The sequence below is a fragment of the Ovis aries genome, chromosome 24 (genome assembly GCF_016772045.2).
Source record: "Ovis aries strain OAR_USU_Benz2616 breed Rambouillet chromosome 24, ARS-UI_Ramb_v3.0, whole genome shotgun sequence".
NCBI lineage: Eukaryota > Metazoa > Chordata > Mammalia > Artiodactyla > Bovidae > Ovis > Ovis aries.
In genome coordinates this window covers 19,280,435-19,298,344 of record NC_056077.1, presented here as the reverse complement: position 1 = coordinate 19,298,344, position 17,910 = coordinate 19,280,435, and the positions used below count along the sequence as shown (strand labels likewise).

At 39.4% G+C, this 17,910-nt stretch overlaps 1 protein-coding gene across 5 annotated transcripts in view; it reads left to right on the top strand.

The window, feature by feature from the left end:
- DNAH3 (dynein axonemal heavy chain 3) overlaps positions 1 to 17,910 on the top strand; it is a 232,424-nt gene that overhangs the window by 153,742 nt on the left and 60,772 nt on the right. For all 5 annotated transcript variants that reach the window (XM_042240494.2, XM_015104112.4, XM_060405790.1 and 2 more), the window contains 7 exons: positions 4,952 to 5,055; positions 8,405 to 8,699; positions 11,864 to 12,043; positions 14,333 to 14,456; positions 14,538 to 14,694; positions 14,939 to 15,082; positions 16,273 to 16,939. In XM_042240494.2, the coding sequence (XP_042096428.1) occupies positions 4,952 to 5,055; positions 8,405 to 8,699; positions 11,864 to 12,043; positions 14,333 to 14,456; positions 14,538 to 14,694; positions 14,939 to 15,082; positions 16,273 to 16,939 (1,671 nt within the window). The remainder of the gene's footprint in view (positions 1 to 4,951; positions 5,056 to 8,404; positions 8,700 to 11,863; positions 12,044 to 14,332; positions 14,457 to 14,537; positions 14,695 to 14,938; positions 15,083 to 16,272; positions 16,940 to 17,910) is intronic.

Here is a 17,910-nt window from a genome sequence, read left to right as displayed (position 1 = left end):
ACCCTCAGGGGCTCTACCTGAAGTGTTCAGGGAAGATCTCTCTGAGGAGGTGACATCTGAGCTGAGATCTGAAAGGTAAGGAACAAGCCAGGTAGAGAGCAGGGGGAAGAGCTGCAAGGCATAAAGAAAAGCTGATGCAAAGCCCTGAGGTGAGAGTGCATGTGGTATGTTTGAAGATCAGAAAGAAGATACTGCAGTAAAGTGGGTGAGTAGCCTGCTTCACATAATGTATATTAAGTGGACATTGGAAAGTCATCAGGAACAACATACAGAGCAGGTTATCTCCAGCCCACACTGAGGGAGCTCCTGAAAATGCCCAGAGATTCCATGACTTACCCAAGGTCACAAGATCAGCAAGGGGCACATGTTGCCCCATAATTTACACTTTACTACTGCTACCTGGTGCTGGACCATAGGCCTCCAAACCTGGGGAGCCTGGGGTTTGAGTCTTGGGAGGCCCCAGAGACTCAACAGCTCCTTCAGTGTTGCCCAGTGGAAGGCACTGCTCTTCCTCCATGGCTTCTGGGATCAGGTTCACACAAATGTCCCCAGATGGGGGAGTCCCTGCTAGACTCCGCAGACACTCAGGTCTGTACAGCACAAAGGCATCTCCAGGTCTGTGACTCCAGCTTGACCTTGAGCTGCTCCACCTTTGCAAATCAAAGTTCAATCATCCTGACTTCTCACAAACTACCCTGTAGCCCTGTAACCCTCCAGCTCTGCTACAACTAGCTTTTGCTCCCTCCTTTCTGCTGTCTTCTTAATTACCAGTCCCTCCAGTCCACCCCTCCAGCTCGGTCCCCAAGGCCCACCTGTTCCACGTTTTTCTCTCATCAGCACCTTCTCTCCCTCCTTCCCTTTTCCTCCTGCCATACAAACCTAGCAAAACCTCAACCTTGGATCAATACACCACCTCTCTGTCTTTTTCCACTTATACTCCAGAGCTGTTGAACAGTACAGGAGAAAGTCATATAAGCAGAAGGCTTAACATGACTTTCATGGCCTCCAACCTCAGCTTGGGGAATCAGAAAGACCACAGACTTTGGACTCAAATAGATTTGTTTTGGAACATAGATGCAAAACTTATCAGCGAAATACTAGCAGATTGAATCCAACAATACCTTAAAATGCTTATATGCCACAATCAAGTAGGATTTAATAATTTCCACAAACCAATGTAAAACACCACATTAAACTGAAGAATAAAAAGCATATGATCATCTCAATAGATGCAGAAAAAAATGCTTCTGATAAAAATCAACATCCATTTATGATTAAAAACTCTTCAGAAAGTGGACATACAGGGAACATGCTTCACATAATAAAACAATATGAGACAGACCCATAGCTAACATCACATTCAATTATGAAATGCTGAAAACATTTCCTCTAAGATCAGAAACAAGACAAAGATGCCTTCTCTTGCCACTTTTATTCAATGTCGTTTTTGAAGCTCCAGTCACAGTAATCAGAAAAGAAAAATAAATAAAAGGAATCCAGATTGGAAAAGAAGAAGTAAAAAAAAAAAAAAAATCCTAAAGTTACCAGAAAACTACTAGAGCTCATCAAAAAATTTGGTAAAGTTGCAGGAGACAAAGTTAATATACAGAACTCTGTTGCATTTCTATACACTAACAATGAAATATCTGAAAGAATTTAAAGAAACAATCTCATTTACCATTGCATGAAAAAGAATAAAATACCTGGGAATAAACTTACCTAAGAAGCCAGAATACCCATACTGTGAAAGCTATAAGACACCAATGAAAAAAAGTGAAGACAACACAAACAGATGGAAAGGTATACCATGTTCTTGGATTGGGAAAATCAATATTGTTAAAACACTACCCAAGGCAATCTACAGATTTATGCAATCCCTATTAAACTACGAATGACTTTTTCACAGAACTAAAACAAGTAATCCTAAATTTTATATGGAACCATAAATGACCCAGAATTGCCAAAGCAATCCTGAGAACAAAGAACAAAGAACATAGCTGGAGGCTTCATGCTCCCTGAGTTCAGACTATACCACAAAACTGCAGTAACCAAAACAGTATGGTACTGGCACAAAAACAGACATATAGATCAATGGAACAGGATGGAGAGCCCCAAAATAAACCCATGCACTTATGGTCAATTAATCTACAACAAAAGGAGGCAAGACTATACTATGGACAAAAGACAGTCTCTTCAATAAATGGTGCTGGAGAACTGGGAGAACTACATGTAAAAGGATGAAATTGGAACATTCTCTAACCCCATATACAAAAATAAACTCAAAATTGATTAAAGACCTAAATGTAAGAGTGGATACTATATTGTAACATTCTCTAACCCCATTTACAAAAATAAACTCAAAATTGATTAAAGACCTAAATGTAAGAGTGGATACTATAAAACTCCTAGAGGAAAATACAGGCAGAACACTCTTTAACAGGAATCACAGCAATACATTTTTAGACTGAGTCTCCTAGAATAATGGAAACAAAAGCAAAACTAAACAAAATGGGACCTAACTAAACTTAAAAGCTTTTGCACAGCTAAGGAAACCATAAACAAAACAAAAAGACAACCTACAGTTTGGGAGATAGTATTTGCAAAAAAAATGCAACTGATAAAGGATTAATTTCCAAAATATACAAACAGCTCATACAACTTAATATCAGGAAAAAAAAAATGGACAGAAGACCTAATGACACATGTTTGCAAAGAAAACATACAGATGGTCAACAGGCACATAAAAAGATACTCAATATCACTAATTAAAGAAATTGAAAACTACAGTGAGGTATCACTTCACACCAGTCAGAGTGACATTCTCAAAAAGTCTACAAATAACATGCTAGAGAGGGTGTGAAAGAAAAATTAACCTTCCTACGCTTTTGATGGGAATGTGAACTGGGGCAGCCACTACAGAGAACAGCATGGAGGTTTCTGAAAACCCTAAAAATAGAGTTACCATATGACCCAGCAGCCCCACTCCTGGACATATTTCTGGAGAAATATAACTCAAAAACATACATGTACCCCAATAATAATGGCTGCACTATTTACAAAACAGCCAAGACATGGAAGCAACCTATTAATAAATGTTCGATAGATGAATAAAGAAAATGTGATATATATGTATATATCACATATATATATATACACATACACACACATACATACATACAATGGAAATCTACTCAGTCAGAGAAAAAAATGAAATGCCATTTATTGCAACATGGGTGGATGTAGAGACTATCATATTAAGTGAATTCAAACAGAGAAAGACAAATATCATATGATATCACTTATATGTGGAATTTTTAAAAATGATACAAATGAACTTATTTGTAAAAAAAGACTCACAGACATAGAAAACTAATTTATGGTTACCAAAGGGGTAATGGGTTAAGAGGGATAAATTGGGAGCTTGGGATTAACATATATACACTACTATAAATAAAAATAGATGAGAACAAGGACCTACTTCATAGGACCATTCAATATCTCATAAAAATATACAATGGAAAAGAATCTGAAAATTATATATTTATATGCTATATATATATAGCTATATATATAGCTCTATTTATATACATATATACATATATGTATATGGTTATATATATATATTTGTATATAACTGAATCATTTTGCTGTACACTTGAAACTAACACAGCTTTTGTCTGCAGCCATACCACCCTAAATGCACCCAATCTCCTCTGAAACTAACACAACTTTATGAATCAGCTATGCTTGTTTTAAAAAAGTTTTCCTCACAAGGAAAAAAATTCTAACTATGTATGAGGATGGATTTTATAAGAATAGGATCAGTTATTTTTTATTTATTTATTTTTGGCCATGCGGGGTCTTTGTTGTCTTGCCTGGGTATCTCATTGTCGTGTGCCAGCTTTCTCTAGTTGTGGCAAACAGGGGCTAGTCTTCGTTGCAGTGCATAAGCTTCTCATTGTGGTGGCTTCTCTTGGTGCAGAGCACAGGTCCTGCAGCGCACAGGCTTCCGTAGTTGCGGCTCGCAGGCTCTAGAGCTCAGTCTCAGTAGTTGTGGTGCACAGGATTAGTTGCTCTGTCCTAGGTGGAATATTCCCGGACCAGGAATCCAACCAGTGTCCCTGCACGGGCAGGTGAATTCTTAACCTCTGGATCACCAGGGAAGTCCCTGGATCATTTAATATTACATGCATTATATATTAATATATACAGTCTTTATTATAGTCATTTTATAATGTGATCATTTCACTTTGTGTAAAAATTGAATCATTTCATTTTATACCTGAAACAAATATAGTCTTTGTCAATTGTACCTCAATTGAAAAAAAAGAAACCACTTTTAGAAACCAGTATCTCCTGTTGTGAATGATGATTATCTGAAGTTCAGAAGGTCCCTCAGTTTCACTTTAGTCTCCTAGTTTAAATAAAATTAGATTTAATGTTTTTATTTTTCAATAATATGATATATTAAAATATATATTTTATTGTTAGATTATGTTAATATAATTCATATATATTTGTGTATATATCTGTATGATATATAATATTAAATGATCCTATCCTAATAAAATTCTTTCTTTCATGTACCTATACTTCCACCTTCAATATGTTTGTATGCCTCAAGAGAGAAAGGATTGCTGTTGAAAGTAATCTCTGATTGTGAGATTTGGAGCCTTTTGTTTTCTCCCTTTTTTGTTCTTTTCAATACTTCCTGTTTATAACATATATTATATATATTATTTATATTATCATTATTTGTATAATCAACAACTATTATTTTTATATATATAATAAAATCATTATTCTTTACAAGATGTTTTTCTAGTTTATACAGTTACCAATACTGATAGTCATACATTTCAGATGCCTACGGCTGAGGTAGTTAAATATCTCAAATATGAAATGTAAACCTCTGATGTGCTAATAACTTGTTCTATTTCTTTGGGTCCAGGAAGCATCTATGATTTTTATTTCCTCAAGCAAGCTAGTGGACATTGGTGCACATGGACAGAGTATATCACTAAAGAGGAGGAAAATATCTCTGCAAATGCAAAGGTAAAAGAGTTATTGGTCATAGAACCTCAGTAATGACCTGATATTCAGCAGAGTGGAGACGTTAACATCAGATCTGGGTTAGTTAAAGAAATTACTTTAGAAAAAGTGAAAGAATTTACTTTAGAAAAATGTTCAAACATGACTTGAATTGAGCCTTCAAAAGCGTGGACTTTATTTATTTATTTATTTATTTTTTACTTTATTTTACTTTTACAATACTGTATTGGTTTTGCCATACATTGACATGAATCCACTACGGGTGTACAAAGCATGGACTTTAGAATCAGAGAGTCCCAGATTTCTTATTCAGTCTTCACCCTCTCTGCCTCAGTTTACTCAACTACACAATAGAATGAAAAATATCTAAATAATGGTTGCAAAGATTGAAGACATTATACATGAATCTGTGGCATTCACATTGTGCTAGATCATACTGTTGCTATTCTAATTATTGTCAGCATGAACAATTCCAGGTGGTCATCAGTCCCCTTCTCAGATATCTCAGCCAAAAAGATCCTTGCCTTTTCTTTAAAATCCCAAGAGAAAGATTTCTTTAATCAGAATTCTCAGAAAAATGGATACTGATTAATAGATTCTCTGGTTAGCAGAAGATTCACTTACAACTCCTACTCATTTTCTTGTGGAAATTTTTCCCAGATGTGCACTTTCATGCCTCTACTTGCATATCTGGTGGACAAAATTTATCTTTCTTGGGGTAATTGTAGTTTCTTCAGGCCCTAGGTAGAGTAGTAGATGGTGGATGGAAATGTGGCAATATTGGAAACAAAATCAGACACCAGACAGGACCACAGTTGCTTGTGAGAAGGGTGCCACAGGCAGGAGTGAATGTGTGATGAGTTCAGGACTCACATGGAGACTGAAAAGACTGTAAAGAACCCCTCAGCACTGAAGTTCCAAGCTTTCATTCTCCTTAAGAGCTTCATCACCTGAGCTCCAGGGGTGTGAAATCTTGCTGCTGCTGCTGCTGAGTTGCTTCAGTCGTGTCCAACTCTGTGTGACCCCAGAGACGGCAGCCCACCAGGCTCCCCCGTCCCTGGGATTCTCCAGGCAAGAACACTGGAGTGGGTTGCCATTTCCTTCTCCAATGCATGAAAGTGAAAAGTGAAAGTGAAGTCACTCAGTCATGTCTGACTCTTCGCGACCCCATGGACTGTAGCCTACCAGGCTCCTCCATCCATGGGATTTTTCAGGCAAGAGAACTGGAGTGGGGTGCCATTCCTACAAATGAGTCAAATGCAGAAAATATTTTAGTTATGCAGGGAATTTTTCACTTGTCAAAAAACTGTTCTAGCCCCTGAAAATAAAAGTCCGTGAAATCCAACTTGCTTTAAATTCCCAGTCTTGATACTTGGTTTAGCATTCAGTATCACTTACTGGCTATGTGACTTTGGCCAAGTTGGCCATCTTCCAGTCTCAATTATTTCATCTGAAAAAGTGAGCTAATAATACAGCTGCCTCAGAGGGCTGTTGGGAAAACTGCAGGGAATAACACAGGCAAAACATCCATAGCTCAGTACCTGTTAATTCTCTTCCTTGCCATTTCAATTTCTCTGTTCTATCTGCTCCTTTTACACTGGTCAAATTATTAATCAAAATAAGGCAAGCTTAGTCTAACAGTATATACACAGCCACCACACTGTGCAGTCCCTGTTGGTGCCATTTGCATTATGGTCTAGTTTTGCTTTTAGTTCAGTTCAGTTCAGTTGCTCAGTCGTGTCTGACTCTTTGCGACCCCATGAATCGCAGCATGCCAGGCCTCCCTGTCTATCACCAACACCCAGAGTTCACTCAAACTCACGTCCATCAAGTCGGTGATGCCATCCAGCCATCTCATCCTGGGTTGCCCCCTTCTCCTCCTGCCCCCAGTCCCTCCCAGCATCAGAGTCTTTTCCAATGAGTCAACTCTTTGCATGAGGTGGCCAAAGTACTGGAGTTTCAGCTTTAGCATCATTCCTTCCAAAGAACACCCAGGACTGATCTCCTTTAGAATGGACTGGTTGGATCTCCTTGCAGTCCAAGGGACTCTCAAGAGTCTTCTCCAACACCATGGTTCAAAAGCATCAATTGTTTGACACTCAGCTTTCTTCACAGTCCAACTCCCACATCCATACATGACCACTGGAAAAACCATAGCCTTGACTAGACGGACCTTTGTTGGCAAAGATAGGGGCACCATTTATATAAACCATAGTGTGGGTGGTGCTCCCTAGAGTTACACAGCACAGTGGCTCCATGCTCACTAGCCTCTTCCAGTCTAGACATATAAGTAGACTTCAGCGTATGATTTAGATCTTACTACCCCTTCCTCTGTGGCTACTCTCTTGGCTCAGTGTAAAGAATTTGCATGCCAATGCAGGAGATGCAGGTTCAGTCCCTGGGTTGGGAAGATACCCTGAAGAAAGAAATGGTAACCCACTCCACTACTCCTGCCTAGGAAATCCCATAGGCAGAGGAGCCTAGCAGGCTAAAGTCTATGGGGTCACAAAAGAATTGGGCATAACTTAGCGACTGAACAACAGCAGACCCCTTCCTCTACCCATCATTGGAGGGACCAAAAGCAGCCATATGGTTGATGATAGGGTTCAAGCTCAGAAAAGCCAATCTAAAGCAAGGTTTTCTACTCAAAGTAATAGAGATTCTAGGAATCCAAGACCAAGCCCTTAGAGCCCAGTCAGAGTCTGCATACCAGGCAGAGTGTTGCGATTTCCATATTGCTAAAGGGATTAATAGGAGGAACCAAGAATATGAGCCTTAGGAAAAGCAGATTAGAAATAAGCACAAGGAATGGGGGTCAAGGGTCATACCTAACCCTTCTTGGACAGGCAATATAGATGGCATATGGGAGGTGGATCTTTCCTAGGGCAAGGCAAACAGCGTGGCTCAAAGAAAAGGTCTCAGAGGGCAGCCCCTGTAGACCCAGCCTTACTCTAATTGGTGTTTATAATATGACATTTCAGTAGTTAAGAATACAGTCCTTGGGATCAGACAAGCTGGGATTAAAATCTTTGCATTTCTGTTTACTTGCTGTGTTGGTGAGCTCTGGATCTGTTTTGTCATCTCTAAAACAGGGACAATAGACAGTTATTGTCTATATTTACATACAAGATTTCATTTAACCTTCAAAACAGCTCAGTGAACTAGATGCCATTTTTATCCCCATTTCACAGATGAAGAAACTAGGCTGCTAGAGAGGTAAAATACTCAAAATTATAAAGATAAATAAGAGACAGAGCTGAATGGATAGTAAGGATAAAACTCAAGTCTCTTGAATACCAAGACACAATCTCCTGGTCCCAGTATCAAGATTCACTATGTCTTTGTGGCACAGGTCTCAGAACTCATCATCCCCACCATGGAGACAGCCCGACAGTCCTTCTTCTTGAAAACCTACCTGGACCATGAGATTCCAATGCTGTTCGTAGGACCCACGGGCACAGGCAAATCAGTCATCACCAACAACTTCCTTCTTCGCCTTCCCAAAAATACTTATCTGCCCAACTTCATCAATTTCTCTGCCAGAACTTCAGCCAATCAGACGCAGGATATCATAATGTCCAAGCTGGATCGCCGGCGGAAAGGCCTTTTTGGGCCTCCCATAGGGAAGAAAGCAGTGGTATTTGTGGGTAAGGCACTGGCCTGGATCTGGAAACACCAAATTCTTCTGTTTTAAATTGCAGCAAAACAGAATCTCCCTTTGTAGGACTGCTGTATATTCATTTTACTGTCTATGGAAGATAAAATATTTCTTGTTAATATAATTCCACATTCCTTCCCTCCCCTCCTATTTTCTTTCCTTCTTTTCTTCCATCTTTCCACCCTTCTTCTCTCCTTCCTCCCTTTCTTGCTTCTTTCATTTTTTGTTTCTTGTCCTTTCCTTCATTCATTTCCAAGTTCTTTTAACTATGTACTATATGCCAAATTCCATGTTGAGGCATGGTACAGGCCTTTTTGCCTGAGCAAGGATCCCAGTTACTCCTGGGATGAAGTTGAGCCCATGGATCAGGCCAAGTTACTTTGTGGTGACAGTAGTTATGTTCAGAAGGGGATTGTAGTGTTTGCTCTCTTGTGTCTTCAGAAGCAACTCACACACTGTGATAAGCTTCTATTCCATTAAGTGCTGGATAAATATGTTATCAGTGTATGAAGAAATCTAATAGTTGCCAAATAAGCACATTGTTTACAAAGCACTTCCTCATTTATTTCTTTTGAGCCTCACAACCCCTTGAGTTTACTGGCCATCATGATCACTTTGTTGTTGTTATTCAGTAGCTAAGTCATGTTCAACTCTTTGCAACCCCATAACTGCAGCAAGCCAGGCTTCCCTGTCCTCCATTATTTCCCAGAGTTTGCTCAAGTTCTTGTTCATTCAGTCGATGATGCTTTCTAACCATCTCGTCCTCTGCCACCCACTTCTCCTTTTGCCTTCAGTGCTTCCCAGCATCAGGGTCTTTTCCAGTGAGTTGGCTCTTTGCATCAGATGGCCAAAGTATTAGAGCCTCACTTTCAGCATCAATCTTTCCAATGAATATTCAGGGTTGATTTCCTTTAGGACTGACTGGTTTGATTTCCTTTCAGTCCAAGGGACTCTCAAGAGTCTTCTCCAGAACCACAATTTGAAAGCATCAATTTTCCAGTGCTCAACCTTTTTTATGGTCCAACTCTCACATCCATACACAACTACTGGAAAAACCATAGCTTTGACTATATGGACTTTTGTCAGCAAATTGAAGTCTTTGCTTTTTAACACACTGTCTAGGTGTATCACAGCTTTCCTTCCAAGGAGCAAGCATCTTTTAATTTCATGGCTGCAGTCACCATCCACAGTGATTTTGGAGCCCAAGAAAGAAAAATCCGTCACTGCTTCTACTTTTTCCCCTTCTATTTGCCATGAAGTGATGGAACTGGGTGCCGTGATCTTGATATTCTGAATGTTGGGTTTTAACCTAGCTTTTTCACTTTCCTCTTTTGACCTCATCAAGAGGCTCTTGGCTGCTCTTCATTTTCTTCCATTAGAGTGGTATTATTTGCATATCTGAGGTTGTTGGTATTGCTCATGACCATCTTGATTCCAGCTTGTGACTCAGCCAGCTTGGCATTTCACATGACATACTCTGCATATAAGTTAAATAAACAGGGTAACAATATACAGCCTTGTCATACTGTTTTCCCAATTTTGAACCATAAAATTTGAACCAATTTTGAACCAGTAATTTGTTCCATATAAGGTCCTAACTGTTACTTCCTGATCTGCATACAAGTTTCTCAGGACACATGTAAGGTGGTCTGGTATTCCCATCTCTTTAAGAATTTTCCACAGTTTGTTGTGATCCACACAGTCAAAAGTTTCCTCGTAGTCACTGAAGCAGCAGTTTTTCTGGAATTCCCTTGCTTTCTGTATGATCTGACAATGTTGGCAATTTGACCTCTGACTCCTCCACCTTTTCTAAATTCAGCCTGTAAATCTGGAAGTTCTCAGTACAGGTACTGCTGAAGCCTAGCTTGAAGGATTTTGAGTTAACTTTACTAGCATAGGAAATGAGCACAATTGTCTGTTAGTTTGAACATTCTTTCTTTCTTTTCTTCTTTTTTTTTTTTTTTTCACAGCTCTTCTTTGGGATTGGAATGAAAACTGACTTTTTTAAAAAATCTGCTTTACTAGTCAATTAAATGAGGCTCTGAAGGTTAAATTCCCTGTTCAGGGTCAAACGTCTAGAAAATTCTGGAGCCACAAGACAAAACCAGGTTTCTTGGTGCCAAATACATTATGTTTTCTACTCTCTTACTGCTGATTCATAGAATTGTCATTTAGTAATTCCCTGCTCTTCTGCATTATCTCATGTTCTGTCTTTAAAATTAAGGTATTGATAGTAAATGTGGCGTGTATTTATATCCTTGCCAATTAACAACAGCTCCTTAAAGGCAGGGATCATATTTTCTTTTCCCTTTCTTGTCCTCCCTCTCTCCTTTGCCCTTTCCTCTCATCTGTTCTCCCTTCCTATTTTTATGGTATATCCAAAAGCAATTTAAGCTTTGCAGTCAAACAGACCTATGTCCAAATCTCACTTTTTAACCCTAAGTATATTATTCCATTACCTTCAGTTCCTCACCTCTAACATAAAGGTAATACTACCTTCCTTATAAAGTCATCACCTTGAGTAGATGAGATAACATGTATAAAATTACTAAAATGTTACATGACACAAAAATGGATATTTAGTCAATGTTCATTGGAAATTATTGAGTGCCTTCTATGTGCCAGTACTGAACAATGTACTATTGGAGAAAATCAATCCCTACCCTGGAGGAAATAACAATTTATCCTTGCCTTTTTGATTTTGCTCTTCAGAAACCCTAGCTTGAATCCTTTCTGTTATTGGAGTTCCCACTATTACCTGGTGGTAAATTAAATACTCTGTCAACTTTCTCACCATCATATCCCTAGAAATTAACAAAATGTCTAGCACATAGTAGCTATATATATTTTGGGTGAAGGAATGAGAAAAATTTTATTATCTGTTTGTTAATGCCAATCTATGCATCCTTCCACAGAGGATCTCATGCACAGAGATCTCAATAAATGCACAGAGATCTCAATAAACCAGGAAAGCCAGAACCCTGGAAAATCTCTTCCATTATGGTGAAAATGTTCACTGGCTGAGCCCTACCTAGAGTGAGGGTGTAACAATTGAGTATGGACTCTCCCATGGAAGGATAGTCATCTGCTACCTCCTGAAAGAGCAAAAGATCCCATAGATTTACAATCTGTGGCCATTACGTCTTTCCCCAGATGACCTCAACATGCCAGCCAAAGAGATATATGGAGCACAGCCCCCCATTGAGCTCCTACGGCAATGGATTGACCATGGTTACTGGTTTGACAAGAAGGATACTAATAGGCTGGACATCGTTGATGTGCTGCTTGTGACAGCCATGGGCCCTCCTGGGGGAGGAAGGAATGACATTACTGGTATGTGAAGGAGAGAGTTCATTACTTTTTGCCCCACCCCCTGCAGAACCAGACCATCTTTGTGGATGGGGGGGCTAGTTCAAGGCAGTCTGTCCTGGTGGAAAATAGAGAAAGGTGTATTTAGGCCAGAGACACTTGAGTTAGATTCAAGGAGTGGCATTTGAATATGCCTTGTTGAAAGTTGTATGAAATAGGATGAGAAGATGAAAAGAGGATTTGAGGAGTCTTTGGCTAGGCATAGAGGGACAGAGAGTCTCACGAAGAGGTAAGTTCTGTGTGGTCAGCTTATGTTCTAGGAGCAAGGCTAGACCAGAGGTTCTCAACTAAAGGTGGATGACAGATTCACCTATTGTGTTTCTCACAATTCTTTGGAGCCAGATAGGCCTAAATAAAATAATAATAATAAACAAACAAATAAATAAGATTTTCAATTCATTTACAATTGTAAACCTTCAGTTTATATATTTTATGTCAATTAATTCTCACTAAAACCAGTGAGGCAGGAGAGATCTATTCAAAAGGGAATGTCTGTTTCCCGTACATATCAAGGAAATAGTAATTGCTAACATTTGCACAGCAGTTGACAGTTTTCAAGCTATGTCACAAATATGACATATTGAAAAGATCTTAAAGACCAATGCCCAAAACTGCCAGGAACACATCTATGGTCAAGTGAAATTGAGTCTATTAATTTGCTGCAGCAAGGGTGTCTACATAGCATGGAGAACCATGAGAGTGCCTGGTGAAAGGGCATTAAATGGGCTTGTGCTGGATGATGTGAAAAAGGCTTAAGAAACCAGGGACTCTGTACTAGATTGGGTAGTCTCAGGGAACGGGGACAATTTGAAGAGTAGGTATCTTAATTTTTTTTCTGTACTTAGTAAACAACTAGAGTCATTCATATTAGTTTGGGGGGGAAGTTTTCATGATTTCAGAGCAAACTTGTTTCTGTCTTGTTCCATCATAGCTAGGGTGTGACCTCATTTGATGTTGATATTTAAAGAGATTGTGTTCACTGGAGAACCAACAGACTAGCTGATAATTGTCAGACCAGCTGCCAGCTGTTAGAGCTCATATGGGAAAACTGAGGCTCAAGGCATTATCATATGGTGGTGGAGAGCATGGTTTGGCAGAAGACTGATCTTGGTTTTGGTAACATGTAATAAGCATTAGCACACATTAAGTACTATTTGTATGCTTATTATCAAAAAATACATGACTTCCTCAAGTTCATCCAACTCTCCATATTTCCCAATCAATGTGTAAAATATTATTCCAGCATTTTTTTAAAAAAAGGTAAACCTACATATGTCAGTACATATGGGTGATAAAAAAAAAAAACATAAAGAAATGCAAGATAGTAATTACTTTAAAATCAGGATAGTGGTAAGCTTTGAAGGGAGACATGGAGAGGACTATGATTGGGATGGGATATGTGGAAGGGCTTCTATGAAGGGCTGGCAAAGTTGTGTTTACTGATGTGGATGGTAGACGTAAGGATGTTAACTTTATAATCTTGGTGATTTTCTGTATCTGTGCTTTACTTTATACAGTAAAATTGTTTTTAAAAAGATATGCAGGCAAATCATAGAGACAGAAAATCTATTATTAGTTACCAAGGGCTGCAAGGAAATGGAAAGTGATGAAGGTAAAGGATTTCTTTTTGGAGTGATTATTCTGCTATTGATTATGATAATGATTGCACAACTAAAATACTAAATATTTATTGAATTGTGTACTTTAAATGGATGAATTTTATAGATATAAATGTGTGGATATCTAATATTAGATACACAGATATAAATGTAGAGCTGTAAGAACACCAAACTAACAGTGATTAATTTGGGAGGGGAGAGAGAATGGATTTAGTGTGTAGGAGGAAAGGGTTACTTTCTGTAAAAGTATTTCTGAATTATTTGATTATTTTACAAAAATGACATATTGCCATTATCTAGTAACAGTCTGGAGCACTGGGCTAGCGCTATTACCAGAACTTCTGCAGTCATGGAGATGTTCTGTATCTATACTGTGCAATACAACATCCACTAGTCACATGTTTATCCTTGAGAAGTTGATATGTGGTTGATGAGACTGAGAAAATACATTTAATGTTACTTAATTTTAATTAATGTAAATTTAAATAGCCACATATGGCTAGAGGCTGCCATGTTGAATAGCACAGCTCTAAAACGTAAAGGCAGAGGAAAAATTGTTCTATATCTTAGGGTTGCTACACCCAGGAGGCAAGCGTGAGTGTGTGTTCACATTCATACCTTTGCATGTTTCCAGGACGATTCACTCGCCATCTGAATATCATTTCCATCAATGCCTTCGAGGATGACGTATTAACCAAGATTTTCAGTTCAATCGCTGACTGGCACTTTGGAAAAGGGTTTGATGTGGTGTTTTTAAGGTAGGAGGTTCCTGTATTATTGGCCTGGGGTCCTCATTTCTGGCCCTGCCTTAACTGGTCTGCCTTCTCCTTCCTCCCAAGGTATGGAAAGATGATGGTACAAGCAACGATGACAATTTATAAAGCTGCAGTGGAGAATTTCTTGCCAACTCCCTCCAAGTCACACTATGTCTTTAATCTGCGGGATTTCTCACGAGTGATCCAAGGGGTATTGCTCTGCCCTCACACGCATCTGCAGGTCAGCCGCTGTCATTTCTGTTATCAAGTTCATTCAGTGATATCCTTGGCTATGTGGAATATATAATGATAATAGTAATAGCTAACTTTTATTAAGCATTTAATCTGTGCTAGGCATTGTGCTAAGGATTTTGTAAGCATTGTCTCATTTAATCCTCACAACAACCCAGGACTTAGAAACTGTTCAAAAACTACTGCCTCAGCCACCATGTGCCATTCATTCAAATAACTGACTGAATTTTCAGGATGTAGAGAAGTTTATCCGGCTTTGGATTCATGAGGTTTACCGGGTCTTCTATGACCGTCTGATTGATCATGAAGATAGACAGGTCTTTTTTAACATGGTAAGGGAAACCACCTCCAATTGCTTCAAGCAGTCTGTGGAAAAGGTAAGCAAGACCCTGTGATCTTTTGACCTCAGAAATTGCCCCAAATATGTGATCATGCTAGTCTCAGATTTCAGGCTCCCTTCCTAGTAGAGACTTTATTGTTGTTATTCAGTCACTCAGTCGTGTCCAACTCTTTTGCAACCCCATGGACTGTAGCCCACCAGCTTTTCTGTCTATGGGATTTTCCAGGCAAGACTACTGGAATAGGTTGCCATTTCCTTCTCCAAGGGATCTTCCTGACCCAGGAATCAAACCTGGATTTGTTGCATTGGCAGGCGGATTCTTGACCACTAAGCCACCAGGAAAGCCCAAATAGAGACTTATAGCTCTGCTTTCTGAATCTCAAGAAACAGTATATTGAGCCAATTAGTCACTTGATTTGGTGATATACTGTTGTTTTTGTTGTTCAGTCACCAAGTCATGTCCGACTCTTTGCAACCCGATGGACTGCAGCCCTCCAGGCTTCCCTGCCCCAAGTAATGTAATAGTTGGTCCAATTTCACTTGACTTTCCAGGTAACATAAAAGTTTAGATCCATTCAAACTTATCATTTATGAAAAGATGTTTTGTTTGTAATTAATGTAAAATGCATTTTCAAGGTCAAGTAACTTTTGAGTTAAGAAATAAAAACACCATGAATTTTTATTGTTTGATTGATGCCCTGTGTAAAGCCCAAGTGATTTGCATCATCTAGTTCTACCCCTACTTTTAAGAAGCTATGATTTCTCCATAGAAAGAGTGCAAGTGTTTCATATTTCATCCAGAAGCCATGTACAGAAGCACTGCTAGTTTCTAATATCAGAAAGAAGAAGCATCTAAAACATTTCTACTCTAGGTACAGAGTGGGGAACAGGGGTAAGGCCTGCACCTCTATTTGGTGAAGAAGCAAGTACAAATGATCTCACCTTTTGACCACCTCCTCCTGGGATCTTATAATCTGTCCACCAATGTTTTAATCACTTAGCAAACTGATTGACCCTTGCTTTCACACTCTTTTCTCAATTGTCCTTTCATCATAGTCTTTACAACCATCAAATACACATATTTTGTTTAAAAAACAAAACTGTTGTGAACCGTGACTTTGAAGAATGTGCTCAGAGGAAATAAACACATCTCCTGTTCCCTCCTTCTAGTTCCCACTACCATGGTAGTTGGAGTGAATGCCTGGCTGAGACTTATCTTTTCCACAGGTCCTCATCCACCTATCACCCACTGGAAAGATAGTTGATGACAATATCCGTAGCCTCTTCTTTGGAGATTTCTTCAAGCCAGAAAGTGACCAAAAGATATATGATGAGATCACTGACTTAAAACAGCTCACAGTGGTCATGGAGTATTACCTGGAAGAGTTCAACAATATCAGCAAGGCCCCCATGTCCTTAGTGATGTTCAGGTTTGCCATTGAGCATATCTCTAGGATCTGCAGGGTCCTGAAGCAGGACAAAGGCCACTTGCTCCTGGTGGGCATTGGGGGCAGTGGGCGGCAAAGTGCCAGCAAACTGTCCACATTCATGAACTCATATGAGCTATACCAGATCGAGATCACAAAGAGCTACTCAGGCAACGATTGGCGAGAGGACCTGAAGAAGATCATGCTCCAGGTTGGTGTGGCCACCAAAAGTACTGTGTTCCTCTTCGCTGATAATCAGATCAAGGATGAGTCATTCGTTGAGGACATCAACATGCTTCTGAACACTGGTGATGTGCCCAACATCTTCCCTGCTGATGAGAAGGCTGACATTGTAGAGAAGATGCAAATGGCAGCCAGGACAGAAGGCGAAAAGATCGAAGTCACTCCTCTTTCTATGTATAACTTCTTCATTGAGAAAGTGAAAAAGAACCTTCACATTGTCCTTGGTAAGAATGAGAAAATTCGTTTTGCCCTTTTCCTTGGATGTTTCAGGATCTCCTTGCCCTAAGCCCAGTCCTCTTACAATGGTGCCAGAATTGACCCAGCCAAGGCACCTAATTTGACCAACAGTCAGTGCCTGGAATTCCTGTGCAAAATTCCATTCTCCTGAAAAACTACTTTAAACCTGTTCCACTCTCTTCAATTCTCTGATTTCTGCTCTGAACCCTCTCCTTCCTTTTAGTACATTACCCTGGCAGCCTTACAGAATAACACCTGGCATTTTTCTCTCTGTAAATATCATCTCCAATCTGTCCAGAAGCTTAGGGGTCATGTTTAATACTTCTCTTCATTACCATGTCCTGTCAATTTTTGCCCTCTTGTGCTCATATCAACCCACTTATCTCTATCTCTGCCACCTTCAAATTAGCTAAGCTGCTATGAATATCATCTCACCCAGACCTCACCTCTATAGCCTTCTAACTGTTCTCTCTATGTCCACTCTGTCCATTCCAGACATTTAAGTTCCACTGAATCAGAATGCTTTCCACTGTCAGGATTTGTTTTTCTTGTATTGCAAATCTATTCATTGTATATTTACAGACACATACACACACAAATTAAAACACCTGAATTACTTTCCATTCAGATAAAGACCAAAGTCCCTAAGCTATAGTTTTATAAGACCACCTGCCAGTCTGTCCCCTGCATCCTCTCCACTCTCATCTCAAACCATGCTTCCCTTTCTTTTTTTAGCCACACTTACTTTCTTACACTTCCACCTATGCATTATGCTTCCTCCTAGCAAGTGCCTGGTACGCATTGAATCTAAATAAACAATTAACAGAATTTGGGGCATAGAATCCAAAATTTGTGGTAGGATGGAGATGAGGTCAGAAACAAGCTGATAGGGCCCCCACAGCAGCCTCCATAAGTAGCTATGTATAGGGCACCCATGGTTCCCTGAGGTCTGTGAGTC